This window comes from Onychomys torridus, chromosome 22 (genome assembly GCF_903995425.1).
Source record: "Onychomys torridus chromosome 22, mOncTor1.1, whole genome shotgun sequence".
Taxonomy (NCBI): domain Eukaryota; kingdom Metazoa; phylum Chordata; class Mammalia; order Rodentia; family Cricetidae; genus Onychomys; species Onychomys torridus.
In genome coordinates this window covers 32,094,728-32,116,976 of record NC_050464.1, presented here as the reverse complement: position 1 = coordinate 32,116,976, position 22,249 = coordinate 32,094,728, and the positions used below count along the sequence as shown (strand labels likewise).

Genomic DNA, 22,249 nt, shown 5'->3' with positions numbered 1-22,249 from the left:
CACATTACATGGGGAACACAGCTGGACCACAGTTGGTGGGTCTCTGCAGGTAGAGGGATGCTGGGGAAGACAGTGGCTTCTTGGCAGGGCTGGGGCTCTGCTGGGTGTGGTGGTGGGGGTGGGGGGCAGGGCCCAGGGTTAGCTGAACAGCAGATGGGCAGAGTCTGAGATGTCTGGATCCTAGGGTGCCTAGCACGGGAGTCAGGGCCACTGGATGACTGAAGCAGAGGTCTATGGAACTCCACCAGGTGGGTGAACAGGTAAAAGATGAGAAGGGTGGTGGGTGGGCAGGTGATCAGAAGGGAGATGGTGTGAGGGACACACATACCTATATACACATATGCACAGATACATATATGTACACATAGACACGCACAGACACATGCATACATATATACATAGACTCACAGACACACAGACATACATGTACACCACACATATATACAAATAGACATGCACAGACACATGCATGCATATATACATAGACTCACATACACAAACACATGTATACCACACATATATACACATAGACACGCACAGACACATGCATACATATATACATAGACTCACAGACACACAGACATACATATACATACATATGAAGACACACACAGAGACACAGATACACATAAACACACAAACACACATGTAGACTCAGACAGACAGACAGACAGACAGACACACACACACACACACACACACACACACACACACACACACACATCTGGCCCGATACTCTAAGTCTCCCGTGCTGAGGGCTGGTGTCAATTTCTCTCCCACAGTGTGACCACTGATTTTTCTGGACTTCATACAGAGGCCTGTGGGAAGGAAGACATGCTGGTTACCTCAGCATTTCTGCAGAGCAGAGACACCACACGGGAAGTGGAGGCATGGGGTCCACAGGGGCCATGGGTGGGTCCTGCCCCTTAGTGGGGACCATGTCTTCCCATGACTATGTCTGCTCCCAAAGGATGCCCTTGTCTACCTCATACACCTCTCACCTTTACCAGCCATGGCTTGATGGGGGTGCCGTTCTTGTCCATGCAGCACAGGGCAGATGTGTAGGTTGCAGCCTCCTGGGCAAGCAGGTCCCAGCGGGCATTGCAGCCCAGGTTACCTGTTGGGTCAGCTGGATCCAGGATGATGGGTCTGCAATTGGACCCAGGGTCAGTCTTATCCCCACAGTGTCCACCTGTGACACTGGCTGGGCTGTTCTTCCTTCTCACTTAACACTATAGTAGTCAGGGCCGGGACCCTGGGACCCCTCAGTGCCCCAGGATAGCACTCTAGGGCAGGGGTAGAGAAGAGACATATGGAGTGGATGTGGTGGCATATGTCTGTAATCCCAGCACCCTGGAGACAGAGGCAGGAGGATTGTGAGTTTGGAGCAGCCTGGGCTACACAATTTATTCAAAAGGGGTGGAGGTGGGGGGACTGGTGAGATCACTCAGTGGTTAAGAGCAATGGCTGCTCTTCCAGAGGACCAAGGTTCAGTTCCCAGCACCTACATGGTGGCTCACAACCTCTGTAACTCTAGTTCCAGGGGATCTGGTGCCCTCTTCTGGTCTCCATGGGCTCTGCACACACAGTGCACATACATACAAAAAGGCAAAACACTTCACACATAAAATTTTTTAAAATCCTTTAAAAGGAAGGAAGGAAGGAAGGAAGGAAGGAAGGAAGGAAGGAAGGAAGGAAGGAAAGAAGGAAGGAAGGAAGGAAAAGCAGTTGCATATGCACAATTTTTTCATGCTGTGTCACAGTGCTGCTGTTCCCTCTTCTACAGGTGAAGCAGGCATTGCTAATCAATTACAGCACTGATTCTGCCACTGTCCCTTCCAGCATCCATGGCAGATACTATACCTGGCTAATGTGAATCATACATCAGACTCAGTATTCACTGCCACTACTCACATACTGCCAGTGTAACGTGAGTTTCGGGGACAATCTTGCTTATCTCCGTCCCCATTTCAGAGGTGGGCAAAATGGTGAAGAATGACATATGCTTATATAACCCGAAGGCTGCTGATGAAAAGCTGCCAGATTTAATGAATGCAAGTACCAGATGCCCAGTTATGTCTGAGTTTCTGAGGAATCATGAACACACTTAAGTGTTGAGGCAGGTCTCTCATGATGTAGCCCAGGCAAGCTTTGAACGTGTTTTTGTTTTGTTTTGTTTGTTTTTGTTTGTTTTTTTGTTTTTTAATTTTATTTTTCGAGACAGGGTTTCTCTGTGCAGTTTTGGAGCCTATCCTGGATCTCACTCTGTAGACCATGCTGGTCTCAAACTCACAGAGATCTTCCTGGCTCCGTTTCCCGAGTGCTGGGATTAAAGGTGTGCGCCACCACCACCCGGCGTGTACCAATGTTTTGCCTGCATGTATGTCTGTGCACATACATGTCTGGTGCCATGGAAGCCAGAAGAGGGCATTAGGCCGCCAGGAACTGGAATAAACAGATGGTCAGGAGCCACCGTGTGCTGGGAATGGAACCTAGGCCTCTAGGAGGTGGGAAGAAATGGGTAGTGTGGGTCTGAGGTAGAGAAGTCCACGGGTGACCAAACCTGGGCTTCTGAAGTTGCATCTTCAGGAAGTCCCCGATGGTCTTGTCCTCTGCACTGTAGTTGATGGTCCAATAGATGCACAGCTGGCGGTACTGGCCAACCAGCTCCAGCACAGTGCGGAAGCCCTCTGCCATGTTGAACTGGGGGTTCTGGCTGCCCTGCTCCCAGGCATACACGGTCAGGAGCTCCAGCCCATGCTGGGGGGGCAAGGAGCCCTTCCCCTTGACCATCTTGTCACACTGGAGAAGCAGGAGAAAGGAGATGTGAGGCAATGCCTCACGCAGGTGTAAGAGGGGCCCCAGGAATTGACAGATGGACCCTAAGCTTAACAGAGCACCCATGTGTGCTGGGTGACCGGCCAGGCATCATCAACCCTTGGCACAGAGACTCAATTTGTCAGCTCCACTTTTTGGTGTGTGTGTGTGTGTGTGTGTGTGTGTGTGTGTGTGTGTGTGTGTGTGTGTTGGGGGCAGAGCTCAGGGCCTCATGCACTCTAGGCAAATGCTTTTCCCAGCACCCCTCCACGAACTGCGCCTCAGCCTGCCAGCTACTCATTTTGAGAGAGGTTCTTGTTGAGTTGGCCAGACAATTCTTGAGCTCACTCTGTAGCCCAGGCCAGCCCTGACCTTTCAATCTTTTTGCCTCAGCCTCTTAGTAGGTAGCTAAGAGGACACCCCTGCACTAGACCTGGCTCGACCCTGCTTTATGGACAAGTAAACCAAGGTTCTCTGGGTGGAATGTTTTCTTCCTTCTTTCTTTCCTTCCTTCCTTCCTTCCTTCCTTCCTTCCTTCCTTCCTTCCTTCCTTTTTTTTTTTTTTTTTTGAGACAGTGTTTCTCTGTGTAGTTTTGGTGCCTGACCTGGAACTCGCTCTGTAGACCAGGCTGGACTCAAACTCACAGAGATCCACCTGGCTCTGCCTTCCAAGTGCTGGGATTAAAGGCATGCACCGCCGCCACCACCACCCGGCTTCCTCTGGGTGGAATGTGACTGACTTTACATGCTATGCTTGTGGCCAAACGGACCCCTGTTTCCTCCAAAGAAAGTACTCTGGACAGGGTGCCTGGGACCCAGTATCGCCTTGAGTGTGCATGTGGGAATTCGGGTGATTGATGGTCCCTGTGCCTCACCTGTTGGTACCAGTACTTCACCAGCCGGATCAGGCTCTTGAGTTTGGTGGGACGGGAGCTAATGAAGTCCCGCTGCAGCTCTGTGAAGCAGGTAGAGAACTCGCCTGCATTGCTGTAGCTATGGATGAGGGCTGCGTAGACCCGGGGATCAGGCCTAGAGCCGGACCTCAGCTGGCCTGCGTGGAGGGAAAAGGTTAGAGTCACTTTGCCTCCTGGTAAAGTGGGCCTGGGTGGGCCGGCTTACAAAGTTGGTCTGAGACATCCCTAGTGTCCTTTGTCTAAGGATGATCTGAGATCCACTGAGAGGTCACCAGGTGTTTTATCGAGGGCCTCAGTGTGGCACAGCCCAGATTCAATCCCTCATGAGAGTGGAATTCCCTGCCTGGCTCCTTTCCAGCCACCAGCCTCAACAAATGGTTGAGGTGCCTACTTAACATATCAAAGTAGACCTGGCCTCCAGGTTCTCCCAGAATCCTCAGTCCCTATCTTCCAGGATATGCCTGGCATAACCCACACTCTACCCTGAACTCTCCAGCCCAGGGGCTGGGCTGCCCTTCCCCCAGGGGCTCTCTCTCTATAATCCAGGCATTTTGCTTACCTGCCCTTTTCATACCTTTGGCCTCCTGGCTGATTCCTGTCTCTCCCCACCCCCTCTCCTCACACGGCCTGGCTCAGTCTGGTTCTGTCCACTCTGGACACTCCCAGGGGTCCCTGCCTCTGTCTGTGCTTTCCATTTTATCTACAATAAACTTTCTCCTCCATCACACCGAGGAGTGGCCATGTTCCTCTCTTTCCTTTTGATTTTTTTTTTCCCCATTCACCGGGACCTGAACTTGGGTCCTGTGATGGTTTGAATAAGAACATCCCCTCACAGGCTTATATATTTAAATGCTTAGTCACCAGATGGTGGGACTGTCAGGGAAGGATTAGGAGGTGTGGCCTTGTTGGAGGAGGTGTGTCACTGGGAGTGGGCTTTGAGGTTTCAAACACCCACTTCAGACACCCCCCCACCTCACCCACTTCAAAAATTCTCCCCCCCACCCCTGTGCCTGGGGATCAGAATTTAAGTTCCCAGCTACTTCTCCAGCACTTGCCTGCTGCCATTCTCCCCTCTAGGATGATGATGGATTAACCCTCTGAAACTGTTAGCAAGCCCCCAGTTACATGCTTTCTTTTATAAGAATTGCCTTGGTCATGGTGTCTCTTCACAGCTACAGAACCGTAGCCAAGACAGGTCCTCTGCAAGAGCAATATGTGCTCTTAATCACCAGGCCAGGTCCTCAGCCCCTCACCTAGCATCTTTGTGGGAATCAAAAGTGGGGGCCTTGCCACACACTACAGGGAAGTTGTGATAAATAGGTGTGGCCTGGTTACACAGTGCCTGGTCTGTAGGACTGCCTAGAACACTCCTGCCTGTGTTCTTCCCCTCCTCCGGCCTAGGTCTGGGCACCTCACCGAGGGCATCGAAGGCTGGCAGCACGTCAAAGTCCACGCTCTGGTCCAGCAGTGTCTGCGATGTCAGCGAGAAGCTGAGCACTCGGGGATTCTTCCTGTTGGAGATCTCAAACTTGACATCGAACTTCTGCTTCTGCTGGCACGCCTCCAGCTGAGCCTGGATCTCTGAAATGATCTCTGCCCGATGGCTGCCTTGCTCAGAGAACTGGCGGAAACAGCTGAGGAACACCACCAGGTCAGCATCTGAGCGCCCTTGTAGAGCCGTGCCTTTGGCAGAAGAACCGCCCTGGGGAGGACATGGAAGGTGGTTTGAGCCCTCAAGTGCCCTTTGATGTCCTACAGCCTGTGTGTGTGTGTGTGTGTGTGTGTGTGTGTGTGTGTGTGCATGTGGAGGTCAGAGGTCGACATTGGTGTCTCCATCAATATTATTATTATTATTATTATTATTATTATTATTATTATTATTAAGACAAGATCTCTCACTGAGCCAGGAGCTCACCAATCCAGCTGTGCTGACTGGCTAGGGAGCCCCAGGGGTGGTCTTCTCTCTACTTAGGAGTTCGGGTATCACAGGCATGCTCCATAATGCCCAGTTCACGCAGTGCTGGGGATGGAACCCAGGGATTCTTATATGCCAGATAAGCTTTCTCCCAGGCAAGCAACATTCCCTCCAAGAAAAGAGAATCCTCCTCTCTGGAAGTTAGCACTCCCAAGGGCTGCCACATAGGAAGACATACACAGTCAAGACAGCTGACTGTCATTAGGATTGTTAATCATTTTTTGTGTTTTTAGTTTAAAAAAAGAGAGAGAAAAGCAGATCCAAGAACCAGAGAGAACAGCCAGCCCTGGTACCCTGTGGATGCCCCTGGATCACCCTGTCTGTGCCTACAAGCAGACTGCTCCCCAGCTTGCTGTTAGATCAGCCACCTTGTTCCTTTGCTTCAGACATGGACATCACTAGAACCCACCAGGTGGGATGGAGAAAGGTTCCAGACCACAGGAGGCCCCTCACTTGCAGCTCCCTGGGCCTCACCTTAACCACCTTGAGCACCTTGATGGGAGAATTCCGGAAGCAGTTTTCCTTCAGGAAGGAACATATGGTGTCTACAGCTTTCTTCACTTGAGTCAGGAAATGACGGTCAGGCTGGAGGAATTCGCTGATGAACTTGTCCAGGTCCCCAGCTGGGGTCTGGTGAAGAAGAGCTGGCTGTGGGGAGAAATGGGTTAGAGCCAGTCCCTAGCTGGAGCAGGATGCCAGGGACACTCAAGCATTGACCTTTCAACATCCAGGGATGATGATGAGCCCATGGTCTCCCACATCTCCCGTACCCACTATCCTTCCCCTCTGGCTGGCATGACCTGATGTAGTAGCATGGGAGGGTCCTGAGTTCCAGGTCTGTTTCTACCACTGACATGTAGCCTCATGGTGTCATCCTGGGTGCTCGGAGAAAGCCATGAGGAACAAGCCAGTAGGCGGCACTCCTCCATGGCCTCTGCTTCAGCTCCACGTTCCTGCCTTGGCTTCCCTCAGTGATGGACTGTGACGTTACTTTTTGGTTATGGTATCTATCCCAGCAACGGAAAGCCACCAGGGAGGCAGAAGAGAGTGAACGGGATAAGAAGCCGGGGTTCAGCCAGGCACAGGCTCCGGCCTCAGGGAGCTCAGGGGTGAGAACTGAACCCCATTATAGACGGTTGTGAGCCACCATGTGGTTGCTAGGAATTAAACTCTGGACTTCTGTAAAAGCAGCTAATACTCTTAACCTCTGTGCCATCTTTCCAGCCCGGGGACTGAACCCCATACAAAGGCAGTTTATTGTTTCCAAATGTCACCGGGGCACTGGCTGAGGTCAGCTGGGGAGGGGGGGGAGGGAGTGGGGGGGGTAGCTGTCACCATCAGCATTCCTAGTGACTGGGGAGGTTCGTCCTGACCATGCAGAGACCTGGAGGGGAGCTTAAGTGCTCATCACTCCAGTGTGCCCACCACCACAGTGTCCTGTCTCCTTAAAAAAATTAAAAACATAACATTTATTATAATGCGCAGTGCGTGTGTGAGTGCATGCGTGCGAGCATGAGCAAGCATGCGCACTTGTGCCATAGAGCATCTGTGGAGGTCAGAGGACAACTTGGCGGGGTCACTTCCCTCTTTCTGCCTTCATGTGGGTTCTTGGGAACTGAACTCAGGTTGTCCGGCTGGTGGGCAAGCCCTTTACCTGCTGGGTCGTCCTAATGGCCCCAGGGTACCATCTCTTACCATCACATCCCAGGGTGGTACAGGAGTCCCATCTCCACTCCGAAGGCAGACCTGTGACTCCAGAGCTGCCGCCTCCCGAGCTAACAGTTCCCAGTTGCCCTGGCCCACGTTCCAGGTTGGGTCTGCAGGGTCCAGGACTAGAGGCCTGGGGACAGAGCAGATGCAGGCAGGGAAGGACAGTCAGTGATGAGCTGCTGGGAGGAGCCGGAAGGAACATTAGATGGAGTCTAAGCCAGCTGCCTCGGGTCAGAGAACTCTCGGGGTCCTTAACTCTAATGATGTTTAATTGTGCTAATCAAATGGGCTCTAGAGTCCTCTCAGGCACCATGCTTCCTCATCAGAATTCCCAGGCAAGCAGGGAGGGTGGGATGGGTGGTCAAAAGCCTACCATGGTCCCTCCCAGTACACAGACTCCAGGAGTGAGGGGGAAAATGGGGCTGAGGTGGGCACTGGGGAGTATGTACCTGGCTTTCTGAAGCTGGCTGAGAAGATGTGCTCTGAGGACCGGGTCCTGCACGCTGTAGTTGACTGTCCAGTAAACACAGAGTGACTGGTGCTGCTGGACCAGCCTCAGGATGGTCCGCAGGCCTTCAGCCATGCTAAACCCCTGTTTCCCACAGCCTTGTTCCCAGGCAAAGATTGTCAGGAGCTCCAGGGCATAGGCTGGGGGCAGAGCGCTGCCTGTTGCCTCTCCTCCTCTATCGCGAGTGGCAACCTGTCACCCAACCAGAGATCAGTCAACGTGGTCACCTGGAGGCTGGCCCTCAGGACTTAGGAAGAGATAGGGGTATGTAAAACATCAGAAGAACTGGGTCACAAAGACAGCCTGGATGATGCTTTGTGATTTACAGATTGGGGAAACGGAGGTCTGGAGGATGGTTGTGACTTGTTCCAGGTTAGACCATGAGTTGGGGAGCTCAAATTTGGGTGGTACTTCCCTCAAGGAGGATGAAGAGCTATATGGGAATGGGGGCTGCAATCTGTCCATCATGGTATCTCATCACCCATCCCACAAGTGGTAAATGTGGGCTCTGGCAGGTGCTTGTGGAATACACAGTGATTGTGGACTAAGGCCCACCTGCCGGATTGCTGCACTGACCAGAACATCAGTGATTATGAGGAGGTTGGAATGCTGCAGGGCCAGAACTTGGGGTTATCTTTAGCACCCTTGATGGCTATTCATTGCCCAGCTCTGGGCCTGACTTAGCATCCTTGTGACTGTTACAGGAAGCCTTTCAGAATATGCTGATTTAACAGCTACCTCCCACCAACCCAAAGGCTAAAATTGTTATCAATAGCATACGAGACTGTAGCAGAGCCCTGTTTGCTGATACCCACCATTGTATTTCAGAACTGTTTGATTTATGACCTTTCTTTCTTTCTTTCTTTCTTTCTTTCTTTCTTTCTTTCTTTCTTTCTTTCTTTCTTTCTTTCTTTCCTTCCTTCCTTCCTTCCTTCCTTCCTTCCTTCCTTCCTTCTTTATTTTTTTTTTTTTGGTTTTTCGAGACAGGGTTTCTCTGTGTAGCTTTGCGCCTTTCCTGGAACTCACTTGGTAGCCCAGGCTGGCCTTGAACTCACAGAGATCCACCTGCCTCTGCCTCCCGAGTGCTGGGATTAAAGGCGTGCGTCACCACTGCCCAGCTGCCTCCTCCTCCTCCTCCTCCTCCTCCTCCTCCTCCTCCTCCTCCTCCTCCTCTTCTTCTTCTTCTTCTTCTTCTTCTTCTTCTTCTTCTTCTTCTTCTTGTAGTATTTTTAAGACAGTCTCTCTATGTAGTCCTGACTGTCCTGGAACTCACAGAGATCCACCTGCCTCTCCCTCCCAAGTGCTGGGATTAAAGGTATGCGCCATCACACCTGGCTTCCTTAGGGCTTTCTTTATTCTGTTACTATAAAATGCCATGAAACTGTCCCCATGGACCATGGAATTTGGTGACCTAAATCTGGTTGTTTGTATTCTGGTCCAGGTTATACTAATTTTAATCCCCTTTGAGGGGAGAGCTACTTTCTGTTCTTGTCAGTGGTACGAATGCAAGCTGGCCTTCAGAGGAGAAGGTTCTAGAAGCTGCTCAGGGTGCAGCACAGCTCGAAAAGAGTTGGTGGTGGAGACCATTATAGGCACTTGGAGGTGATGCCTGTGACAGTAGTGGCTGCCTGGGAGGGGTGAGGGTGCTCACCTGGCGGTACCAGTGTTTGACCAGTAGCATCAGGTTCTTAAGCTTGGCCGGGCGATTGTTCACGAAGTTCCTTCGGAGCTCTGCGAAGCAGGCCGCGTGCTCCCCGGCCTGGCATTCGCTGCTGACGAGGGAGGCGTACACCTGGGGCTGAGGTTTGTTGCCAGACTTCAGCTGCCCTGCAGAAGCACAGAACGTGAGTGAGCCCCCAGCCGACCTGTGCATGGCTGCTGGTGTCATTAAGCTTCACATTAATGACTCAACGCCGCCGCCGCCGGCAGCTATGAGCTAAAATCCGAAAGACGTCAGAACTTGTAATGTGTCTCAGCATCCGTGCAAGATGTAGTAACCCAGGCTGGCCTGGAACTTGCAGCAGTCCTCCTGCCTCAGCCTTCCAAGTGCTGGGATGATAGGTATATGCCATCCGGTTCGTAGTCTTCACTACCCCCCACTAATTCTGCAATGAGCTCCGGAGCAAGACAGGCCTGGGTGGAAATCCAATCTGTGTGGACTGCCTCGTTGGGTCTCAGCTCTCTCACTTGTAAAAGGGGTTCTTGAGGCTGAAGAGAGGGTTCAGTGGATGAGAGGCATGTCCCATCTACCTGTGGGGCTCTCCGTAACAAGTCACAGATAAGGACGTGGTCCACTATGATGGAGGGAGCGTCTTCAAGGCTGGGGGATTTAGCACTTAATTGACTTGAAACGGCACGGGGAGGGTGGAGGTGCCTAGAGAGATGGCTTAATAGCTAAAAACACTGGTTCTTGCAGAGGACTTGGGTTTGATTCCTGGTAACTCACAAACCTTCTGTAACTCCAGCCCCGGGGGAAACATGACATCCTCTTGTGGCTCTTACAGGTACTGCATGCATGTACACTCATCCACATTTAAAAAAAAAAAAAAAACCATTTGAAACTGGACCCAGACTCACACACCTATGATCCCAGAAGACTTGGGAAGCTGAGGCAGGAGGATGGCATGCTTGAAGCCAGCCTGGGTTGCATATCAAGACCCAGTTTAAAATAAAATGAATGGGGAAATCAAGAGGACAGCAGAGGTGGTGCAGATGGTCTGAGAGCAGAGAGTTGAGAAACAGGGAGGCAACATTCAAACAGCTGCATGGGTGGCTGGTGCTGGAGAAGGTTTGATGATCACTTTAAGATCTCCCAGAGGGATTTTCAGTGTCTGGTGAATCCCTGTTCCTGGTCCCCTGGGGTCCCACCACTCTCTTACCCACAGCATCAAAAGCAGGCAGCACACTGATATCCACCCAGCTGTTGAGGTCTGTGGACACTAGCTGGAGTTGCAGAGCATTGGGCCTGCTCTGTTCAGTGAACTGGAGGCTCAGTCCAGGCACCGGGTCCTGCCACCAGGACTGCAGCTGGGTCCGAATGTCATCCAGAATCTCTTTTTGGTGGGACCTTTGGTCCTTGAAGTCCCTGAGGACATTATAAAAGATCACCAGCTCCACATCACAGCCACCCCTGAGGTCCGTGCCTCGGCCGAAAGAGCCTCCCTGTGGAGAGAAGTGCAGCTCAGACCTTGGGCTCTCCAGGAACCCCAGCCCTCCAGGAACCTGGGGGCTGTGCCAGCACCCCTGCAGTGGCCTGGGATGTGGCTCTCCCTGATGTTGGGTCTGGACCTCAGCTCAGCCCTGGGGCCCAACCCTCGGGAGCTTCAGGAGTTGAGGTGTATCTGAGGAGCCTGCCTCAAGGTCCACTGAGACAGACCAGTGAATGGCTGATAACTCAAGAGAAAGTAGAGGCAATGACCAGTGCCGGCCCCATCTGTTCCTTCCAAGCATATCCTGATCAGAAGGTGGATGTCCATGTCCTAGGGACCAATGAGGCTTCGTGTGCTCTGCTGGCCCTGGTCCAGTCAATCACTCAGCTTTTACCCACTCCCTCACTCAGGAATTTAATTCACTATTGGTAAACAGAAAGTCCCTGGCTTTGGGCTTTGCTTAGAACCTGCCAGGGCAGGAAGGGTGCTGGGGACTGAAGTCTGACACTGGAGACACTAGCTCTTTGTGTGTGTAAGAGTCTGGGTCTCCACCTATGTAGCTGAGGCTAACCTTGAACTCAAGAGCCCCCTGCCTCTGTCCCTCAAGTGCTGGGATGACTGGTGTGTGCCATTGGCCTCAGTGAGATTGATTTTTAAAAATACCATGGTTAGACATTGGACCAGTCTTAGCAGAGGGGAGGGATGTGAGAGAGTGGAGCCCAGGGCAATAGTGTGGTCCAGAGAGAAGACCCAAAGAGCAGCCCCGGTGGTGAGTCTGGAGCTGGTAAAGGGGTCAGTGTGAGGCTAGAGAGAGTCAGAAGCATTCAGAACTGGCTCCACAACCCTCGGGGGGAACACAGAAGACTTTGAGCTCAAGAGGGAAGTGATATGGCTGTTTTAACAGTGATTTAAAAGCAGCAACAACAACAGCAAAGTCCTAGACAACTTCACGGGTGTAGCTTAGTGGTAGAACAATTATTGAGGGTAGCAAGACCCAGGTATCAGCCAAAAGACAGACCAAATGAACAACAGAACTGTATTGTGCAAAGTAGAACAAGCCATATGCGGTAGTCCACACAAGCAATCCCAGTTCTAGGGATCCCGAGGCAGAGGATTGCCTGGAGTTTGAGGCTAGACTGCAGGTTACATGTGAGTCCCTAACTTAAAAAAATATCCAAACATAACATAGTTTTTTTTGTTTTCTTGGCTTTTTTTTTTCCCTCCAGAGCTGAGGATCGAACCCAGGGCTTTGTGCTTGCTAGGCAAGCACTCTACCACTGAGCTAAATCCCCAACCCCTACATAGTTTTGATTTACAGTATTTCCAGTTAAATTAGTGTAGAGACCCACAGAGGTTTCCTAGTGAGAACTTACTGAGGGTCCAAGAATCTGGGCTTGCTTTACCCACCAGGGCTGCATAAGGGGATGATTTGACCACAGGCGTGGTTACCAGGTGTTTGGAAGGGTCTGCACTTGGCTGTGCAGTGTGTTTTGATCTAGCAAGGGGGAGGTCTTTTGCCCTGCCCCATGGCATTGTTATAAAGACCCTTTTGAAGAGGCAGAGGTGCCAGTGAGTTTTGATCCAGGTCCTCCTGAAGCTATCCTGTGTTTCTGTCTTTCTCCTCTTCGCTATCTTTCTATCTAAAAGTTTCTTATCCCTCTCTCCTCCTCATAAGAACCATTTTAAAAAGCAGGAGCTGGCCTCCCGCAAGTTAGGATGGGACTCCACTTAAGCTATGGAGCTGCTGTCTGTCCACACCTAGCCAGCAAACCACACCTCCAAGGACATCCAGTTTCCCTGGCTCTGTTGCCTCCCTGCCCACCGTGGTTCCCTGGGGGCATCCCAATGGCATCTTTACCTTAGGACTCACCTTGCTGACCCTGGAGGCTTTGTGCACACACTTCTCTCGGAGGCGGCGCAGGATGGTGTCAATGGCTTGCCTCACCTGCTGCTGGAACTGGGGACTCGGCCTCAGATGGTCCTGGATGAAGGAGTCCAGCTCCTTGCTGGGGATCTGTGACAGATCTGGGCCCATCACTGACCCAGGGGTGGAGATGCTGGCTGCCCCTGAGCGGCCAAGAGGCACATTTGAGGCTGGTGTGCTCTGGGTGATCTGAAGGTGACTTGGGACATTCAGCACTGTTTCATGGACAGTCCTTGGTGGTGCTGCCTTTTTGAGGTTCTGGCTGACTTTACAGGCTGTTGGGTTCTGCATAGGAGCGACCTTGATGGCTGCTTCCAGGAGTCTTTGAGCTGGATGTGAAGGCTGCGGACTCCCTGCCCTTGACTGCACAGCACTGTGACCTTTGTTGTCTTTTAGGGCCTGGTTAAGCCTGTGTTGGACGGGGTGGTCCAAACCCACGATGCCAGCACGTGGAAGGCCCTGGAAGGTGGTGACCCAGCCTCATCAGCCAGAGCAGAGGTTTCTCTCACCACCCAGCTTTTCTCTCAGCCCCTCCAACCATAACTGAGGTGACGGAGGCTTGAGGAGGGGAGAGAGTCATGGGAGATGTGAGCCTTGGTGTTGAGCAGGACAGGTGCCTGGATAGGGAGATAGCTGTGAGGACTGCTAGGTGGATGGACATACCCTGAGAGTGGAGGACACTATAGACAGCCCCGGGTACTCTACCCCAAAGCCTGAGCTCACTATCCCAACTGTTGCAGCCCGCAGCCCCTGGCACATCAGCGTCAAGCCTGAGGTCCCTAGTGTTCTCTCACTCACCGGCCCCTCCCAAGGCTGCTCAGGCACTCCAGACGCCTGCAGGAAGCATTGCCCATTAAAGCAGGATTCAGCCTCCTTGGCCAGCACATCCCAGCGCCAGGCTGTCCCGTTGCCCACATCCCAAGTCGGGTCAGCTGGATCCAGGATCACAGGCCTGTCATTGCGGAGACAAGAAGGCTCCGGGCAGTGAGAAAGGTCAGAGTTAGGGCAGACCTGGCATTCACCCCAGTTTTGCCCTTTTCAGCTTGGTGTCCAGGCAGATGACCCCCCTTCTTCCAGCCCTAATGAGTTGTCTCATTTGCATAAGGATGACATCACCTGCTCTGCTGGAGCCAGGTCCTGAGCTCCAGTGTAGTGGTTCGAGAACAGCTCTTCCCCATAGGCTTATATATTTAAAATCTTGGTTCTCCTGTTGGTGGAGCTATTTGGGAAGGATTGGGAGGTGTGGCCTTGTTGGAGGAGGGATGTGTTACTGGAGTTTGGGTGGGCTTCAAGATCTCAAAAGACTCTCCTCGCCCCATTTCCTGTTAGACATTCCCCTTCCCCCACCCCTCTCGGCTTCCTGCCTCTGGATCAGGATGTGAGCTCTCAGCCACTGCTCTGGCACCATGCCTGCCTGGCTGCCTGGCTGCCTGCTGCCATGCTTCCTGCCATGATGGTTTCACCCTCTGGAACCCCAATCAAATGCTTTGCTTTATAAGTTCATGGTGTTCTCTTCATAGCAACCGAAAATAACTGAGACATCCGGCCCCACAGCAGAGGTACATGGTCGTAAACAGGGTCTACCCCCAGGGACTCTAACTCACGCGATATCGGTACTAGGTGTGCATGTTCATTTGGTTCATATATACCAAATGCACACAAAACTCTGTATAATAGCCCTGTTCACAAATCCTCCCCAAACAAGCCCCAAATCCCCAAGAAACAGGATGCAATTCATAGCATGAAAATTCACACAAAGGAATACTTCACATCAGCAAAGAGTGAGCCGCAACTGTACGGCTGGATCACAGAGACTTAATGTGAAGGAGTGAGCCGCAGCCAGGCACAAGCGGGCATACATGCTGCCAGATTCCACCCAATATGACTTAAGAGCAGGCAAGATTCTGATGATGAAAATCGGAGCAGGGATACTTGTGGGGTGTGGGAGGGTCTACTGGCATGCTGGGCATGTTCTGTGGCCTGGGGGGTGGCTTCACAGGTGTGAACTGTTATCAGTGTATGTATGTATGTATGTATGTATGTATGTATGTATGTATGTATGTATGTGTGTATGTATGTATGCTACATATCAGTTCAACAGGAACAACAACATGAGCCCTGGATAGGGCTCTGTTTCTAAATTCCCCCAAGTGGTTCATTAACCAGGACCAAATCGTTCCCCTACTACGCAGGGCAAGAGAGCAGGGAGGGGAAACCGAGGAAATACCTGGGTCTCTCAAGCTGCCTTCTCAAGAACTTCCCCACCACAGGGTCCCCAAAGTCATAGTTTTTTGTCCAGAAAATGCAGAGGTACTTGTTCTGCTGGATCAAGGCCAGGACGGTCCGGAGCCCTTGGGCCAGGCTGAAGTTGTCCTTCCCACAGCCCTGCTCCCAGGAAAAGATGGTGAGCAGCTCCAGGGCATAACCAGGGGGCAGTGTGGCCCCTGTGGTCTCCTGTGTCTGCACCTGTGAGTGGCAAGAAGGGTTTCTTTCGGTCAGTGACGGGGACACAGCTGGGGCTCACAGCACTCTGCAGCCTGAGCCTGGGGCAGGGTGCTGCTTCCTCCACTTACTCCAGGACCCAGCTCCTCCCCACCCCCATCTTTCTCATCTGCCTGTGAGGTTTCAGATTGACTTAAGGGGACAGGATGGAATGAGTATCGGGCCGCAGTGAAGAAATTACTATGCCTGGTGACATTCGAATTCAACTATTTCCAGTGACAAATGGCTCTTAAAGATAACAGAAAGACAATCCACAGACTGGGAGGACACATTTGCATTACTATAGGTCAATAAGGATCATCCACCATATAGAAAGAGCACCATTGAACCAACAAGAAGTCAGCTTATCAAAGAAAACCATAAACAAAGAACATAGCAAGGGCATCCTAGAAAGAGACTGAAATGGCCACTAAGAAAACAAACCAACCATAGGCTGCCAGCAGAACCCAGCCAAGCGGCCTCACCTGGCGGTACCAGTGTTTGACCAGCAGGATTAAGTTCTTAAGCTTGATTGGGCGTATGTTGATGAAGTCCCTTCGGAGCTCTGTGAAGCAGGCCGCGTGCTCCCCGGCCCGGCATCCGCTGCTGATGAGGGAGGCATACACCTCAGGTGTGGGCTTGACTCCAGAATGGGACTGTCCTGGGGGCAGCAAGGGGGTGGCGGGGTTAGGAAGGACAGTGGACACTGAACTGTCAGTCTGTCCCTGGGAGGGCAGTGGACTTGGGGGGAGGGGGGCTGATAGGAAAAGTGGGGTTTCAAAATGGCTAAATAGATAGGAGCTTCCGGCTAAGTCAGAGACGCTGGGGGCCTGGCGGTTGTGGTCAGGCATTGGTCACAGAGATGACCAGGCGACCAATGGGCTGCCCTAACTCCCAGATGCTGATGGAGGCTAGAGCGTATATGATAATTCAACGTTCTCAGTCAAGGCACCAAGAGAGCATTTTCCCCAGCATCATGACCATATTAAAAACAAAACAAAACAAAACCAAACCTTGGCTTTCAGGCCTGAGGGAAGCCAGAGCTACCCGGTGAGGGCCAAGCATCGACCTCAGTACCACAGACCCCTAGGTGTACCTAGCTCCTGTGGTGTCTAAACTCGCTACATTTAGGCAAAAACTGAGTCCAGAGAGGGCTAAGGGCTCTCCTAGGTCACACAGCAAGTGGGTGGAAGGTCAGAATGTAATGGCCTATCTTTCTCCTAATAATGGCGCCTCCAACTCTGGATCAGGCCAAGGACCTCTCACCCAGGACATCAAAGGCAGGCAGCAGGCTAACATCCATCCAGTTTTCCTGGTCTGTTGACGTCAGCCGGAACTGCAAGACACCGGACGCCTTTGGCTCAGAAAACTGAAAGGTCAGGCCAGGCCCAGGGTGGCGTCCCCAGGACTCCAGCAACGCCCGCATGGTGCCCAGGGTCTCTGTGTAACCGGTCTTCTGGTCCCCATAGCTCCTGAAGCAGTTGAGGAAGACAATAAGTTCGGCATCACATCCACCCCTGAGAGCTGTGCCCCGGGCATAGGCTCCTCCCTGTGAAGAAGAAAGACAGCTGAGGACCATGTACTCCAGTTCTACCCAGACAGGGGATCCTGAAAGACTGGGTGGGCCAGATGGGCTGAGGAGGGGCAGCCACGCAGCTCTCTGCATCCAACACTAGGCAGAACCCGGGTCCTGCTCACAGCAGCCAGGCCTGAGCTCTGTGAGAAGTGACTTTAATCTGTAAACTCGTGACTGACATTTGCTGCTGGGCACCAGCCCCCACTCTTTTCTTCTCTGTTAAAAAAATATTTTTATTTATTTTTATTTCATGTGTATGAGTGTTTGGACCGCACACATGTATGTGTAGTATGTGCATGCATGCCCGGTGCCCACAGAGCCAAGAAGAGGGTGCTGGATCACTTGGAACCAAAATTACAAACAGTTGGAAGCCACCATGTGGGTGGAGGGAATCAAACCCAGGTCCTCTGCAAACGCAGCCAGAGCTCTGAACTTCTGAGCCTTCTCTCCAGCCCTCTTTTCCATTTTTACATGTGTGCCTATTTGCAATGTGTGGGCACATGTGTGCATGGGGATACATGGGTGTGCATGGATGCGTGTGTGTGTGTGTGTGTGTGTGTGTGTGTGTGTGTGTGTGTGTGCCTGGAGATGGCTGGAATCATCCCCCATCACTCCTCCACCTTGCTCACTGAGGCAGGATCCCTGGATCAAACCCAGAGAGTGCCAATATGGCTAGTCTCACTGGCCTGCTTGCTCTGAGGATCCTGGCTCCACCTTCAGAACGAGGTTGAGATTATGTGGGTTCTGGGGATTTGAACTCCAGTCCTCATGCTTGTGTGGCAAATACTTTCACCACCAAGCTGTCCCTCCAGGCTGAATTCTTAGCCCTTTAAAAACTGAAATCGCTGAGCAAACCAAGTGTGGTCCAGGGAAGTTCATGCTCTCTGTGGCGGTGAGTACAGAAGTATGCTGTGACTGGCTGTGTCCCATCAGATATTTTGGTTTCAAAAGCTTCCAGCCTGAGGACTCAGGAAGGAGCCTTCCATGCCCTGTGCTCTGCATCGGTCACCCCATATCTGCTGCTCCCCGCACATAGCCACCCTGGTGTGGCCACCTGTGGTGGCAGATAGGGGCACTTGAGCCCGAGCCCAGGACGGTGAGAATCAGATTGAGGCACAGGTCCCAGCCCAGTCTGAGGCCCTTTGTTACCACAGTCATGAGGCCAGGCCCCTCACTGTTGACCCTCAGGTTGTATGTGGAGGGGAAGGAGGAGAGGAAATGGCCACTGGTCAGCTTCCAGTACCTCACGTGAGCATCTCACCCTCCCAAAGGATGCTGGGATGAAGGTACAGCTGTACCCTCACCTCACAGAGGAAAAATGGAGAAAAACAAACAAACAAACAAACAAACAAGGAGGGGACACTTCCATCTCTCTTCCTTCAAGCCAAAAAAGAAGATGAATGAGCTCCCAGATGCCATCTCAGGGATGCAGCAGGAGGATCCTTTTCCTCCCATTACAGTATTGGGCTCAATTTTGGTTTTCAAACCCATGCCATGGGGAGTTTAAAGAGGTTTTGACCATGAACACTGTTCCTTCCACCTCTTCCCCGATCTCTCTATGTGATTGAAAAGGGAATTTCTCATTTCTAGCCTGGTGGTGGTGGCCTGTGGTGACCCACACCCCCTAACCCTAGTACTCAGGGGCCATGATAGGTCTGAAATAGTGGCAGCTGTGTGCCACAGGACAGGCAGTTTGCACCTCCTGGGACTGCTGGTTGGTCACCTGAGACCAGGGTTCATTCTGACATGGCTGGCTCCTGAGGTCTGTGGCCCCAAGCTCTGTGGCTTCCTTCCTGGCTTTCTGGCCCAGCTAGGAGCCCCAGAATCCCAAGAGCCCTTTCAGTGGGGAGTGTGGCCCTGGAACGGGAGCTGACCTTCCTTTCTCAGAGCTGCAATCGTCAGAGGCCACAGGTTGGTGTCAGTCTGAAAGTCCTGTGGGAGTTTTCTAGAGAGCTGTGGATGCCAGGGTTTAGACAGCCTTCAATTCCTGCCCTGCCGGATCCCTCATAACTCTGTACAGTACAAAAACAATCCTCCGAGCCAAGCAAGCGCCTTCTTGGGAGTTCCACTGCGGCTGTGTGCAACACACGACCACAGCTGGGCTTGTTGGCTGTTTATACCCGTGATGGACGCTCCTAGCACCTGCTGTATGCAGTTCTGCCCTAACTTCCTGGGGAGGGATAGGGTATATAGGGTGTGTGTGTCTGTCTCTGTCTCTGTCTCTGTCTCTGTCTCTGTTTCTCTCTCTCTCTCTCTCTCTCTCTCTCTCTCTCTCTCTCTCTCTCTGTCTGTGTGTGTGTGTGTGTGTGTGTGTGTGTCTGTCTGTCTGTCTGTCTGTCTGTCTGTCTATGCAGCTTCCAGAACACCTCATCCCTGCTGGGGTGAAGACTCTCCAGTGTGGCCGTTGAAGATAAGTACTCCTTTTTAAAGTACCCCCTTCCCTAGACTCAGTAAGGAAGCCCAGTAGATTCATGGGTTCCCTGGGGTGAGCTTTGGTTGAATTCTTCTGTTAGTTCTTAGGGCCTTAGGAGGAGGGACAGACAATGCTCACTCACATCCCCCACTCTCCCAAAGGATTTAAACCACACCTGAGAGGCAGAAGTGGGTTCTGCATCTCCAAGGCCCCAAGTCGCCTTCCATATTTCCAGATCAGATGTAGCCCCAGGAACTGGAAAGTGACCCGAGACCTACTCAGGATAATCTCTAGACTCACCCCACCCCTCCGAGGAACCCATGATGCCTCCCCATCCCCAGGTTTACCCAGATTAAGGGAGCTCACAGTTTGTGAACTCCAGCTCTCTGAGCATTTGAAGGCTATAGAGGCTATGTGACATGATACTCAAGCTACATAACTTGGCTTGGAGAAGTAGCTTAACCACTTCCAGCCTCAGTTTCCCCATTTGTAAAGCTGGCAATAATCTCTACCTCAGGAACCATGAAGACTGAGGGGGTCGGTACAGGTTTAACCAGGCCATGTTCATTGCTCCTTAGCATTTTCTCAAAGATTGGGCCACAGTGGGTATGAGCGTGATCCCCCAGTCTCAGCTGTGAGACTGGGCAGCATCAGGTCTACAATCTGCATAAATGAGTGAATGAGTGAGGCATCCTTTAAGAGAGCACGGAAACAATCAGGCCACCCTGTGTGTTCTTACCCTGAATGTGTTACCTCTTGATGCCTCAGTTTCCCCACAGAGTGGCTTGTTAAAACAACATCTGAAGAATACCCCTCAGAAGACCAAGCAGGTGATTGGGGTGCCCCACCCTCTCACCTTGGCGATCCTTATCACCCTTGGTCTCTGGGACCCTGGGGCTCCCCGCTCCCGTAGGGTGATGTCCAGGGACCCCAGAGCGCCCCGCACAGCCGCTGTGAACTCAGGGGATGGGTACAGGCTGTGGGCCACCAGCTTGTCCAGAGCTCTGGCTGGTGTGTGGTACAGGTCCATGTTGATCTATGTCCTCAGGAGAGTTTCGTTTCTCCACAGGGTTCTTGGGGCGTGCCCTGAACTGACAGGCAGGGCTGTTATTTCCTCCTCCCTCATTTCCCCGACTCCAGCAGCTTAGGGTGTTGCTCTTGAGATTACCAGGTCAAAGTCATTCTTTCCCTGCCACTCTTGCGCTTTCTGACCCCCTGGGCAGCCCAGGAACCCTAGGGACTAGGCTATCTGGGACAAGCTGCCCACAGAGCACCTCAGAACCAGACCTGAGGAAGCAGTCCCCTCCCCTCCTCCACCCATGCTCCAGTTCTCATCTATTCTGTTTTGCTGTGGACCCTGTGTTTACGAGATCGACTCTCTGGGCCTCAGTTTTTTCCATCTGTAAGATGGGATTGTATTTGTGAACTACCATTAAACACCTGGTGGTGATCTAAATATAAATATTAACTCAGTCCTCTGAAAAGTCTCACAAGGTGACAGGACTGTCATCTACTTTAGAGACAGGGTGGCCAAGGGACAGAGAGGTTGACTAAGTCACCCAGCATCACACAGCATGACCCTCAGAGTTAGAATTTGAACCCAGGACTTCCAGTCCCAGGTGTCTTGACTTGGTACCCCTTGTTCTGCTGAGGCACAAGGTTGCTCCATGAGAAGGTGCTGGGTTGATGAGGGTGAGGTCCGTCCTTAACCTGGGCCGCACACAGGCCTAGGTAAGAAATGGGAGCTGCTGTGGTTGGCGCCATGTCTGTGGGATGGGTCACTGTGATGCTGCAGATAGAATCAAGGGCAGGGCAGGACTGATGGATAGAGGCCTAAGGCAAGGAAGCCATGGTTCTGCCATGTGTGCGCGTGCGCGTGCGAGTGCACGCTCATGTCTGCGTGCATGAGTGTGACAAGACTGTACAAGCAAGGGACAGATAGTCATCTTGGTCTGATACCGGGGTCCTGTCTATGTTGGAAACCTGATGTCTTCAAATGGTGATTATAGCTAGCACAGACACACAGACAGATACACAGACAGACAGACAGACAGACAGACAGACACACACACACACACACACACACACACACACATGCGCGCGTGCGTGCGTGCGAGAGAGAGAGACAGACAGACAGACAGAGACAGAGAGACAGAGAGAGAGACAGAGACAGACAGAGACAGAGAGACAGAGACAGAGACAGACAGAAGCAGGCAGAGAGAAAGAGAGAGAGCTTACTTTAAACTAATCTGGGTCTCATCAAGCTAGTATGGATACCCCTAGACCTGCATGCTGTTCTGGGCACACAATTTGGGCACTCTAGGACAGCATACAGTTTTAGGAGACAGTTTGATGGCGCTGATGTCTGCCCTGCCCCCAGCCTGCCTTGGGCATCACACACCCTGATTCTGTTCTCTCAATAGGCTGGGGTCCTGGGGATTGATAGGAGCTAAAGATGTCTTTGATCTGCTGTGGTCACTTAGCTGGGGAAGGAGCTAAGGGGTTCAGAGCTGTGCACCAAGGTTAGGGGTGAGAGATGTGGGGGAAGCAGTGCCCGGGAGCCCCTGGGATCTGTTCCATGGTTTAGAGCAGCTGGTTCAAGCTGCCTCCCTGCCCACCCACCTTCTAGCACCCTTGCTTCCTGTAGGATCAGGCGGGTCCAGGGTTACTGGCCTGCACAGGTCCAGAGAGGGACCTAGGAGCTGGGATGTGCCCCCACATCCCTGAGACTTTCTCCAGGAAGAGAGACTGAGGTCTAACTCTCAGGACCTCAGGGTGAAAT

At 52.1% G+C, this 22,249-nt stretch overlaps 1 protein-coding gene across 1 annotated transcript; it reads right to left on the bottom strand.

Annotated features, from left to right (window-relative positions):
- Nucleotides 1-4: 4 nt before the first annotated feature.
- Oas3 (2'-5'-oligoadenylate synthetase 3) lies at nt 5-20,497 on the bottom strand. Its single transcript, XM_036171655.1, has 16 exons — nt 20,324-20,497; nt 16,745-17,027; nt 15,964-16,139; nt 15,225-15,463; nt 13,796-13,949; nt 12,944-13,456; nt 10,804-11,086; nt 9,576-9,751; nt 7,866-8,116; nt 7,402-7,546; nt 6,181-6,354; nt 5,148-5,433; nt 3,693-3,868; nt 2,564-2,802; nt 1,002-1,149; nt 5-142 (listed from the first exon to the last, which is right to left on the bottom strand). The coding sequence occupies exons 1-16, from the start codon at nt 20,495-20,497 to the stop codon at nt 5-7; spliced, it is 3,555 nt and encodes a 1,184-aa protein (XP_036027548.1).
- Between the last annotated feature and the right edge of the window lie 1,752 nt (nt 20,498-22,249).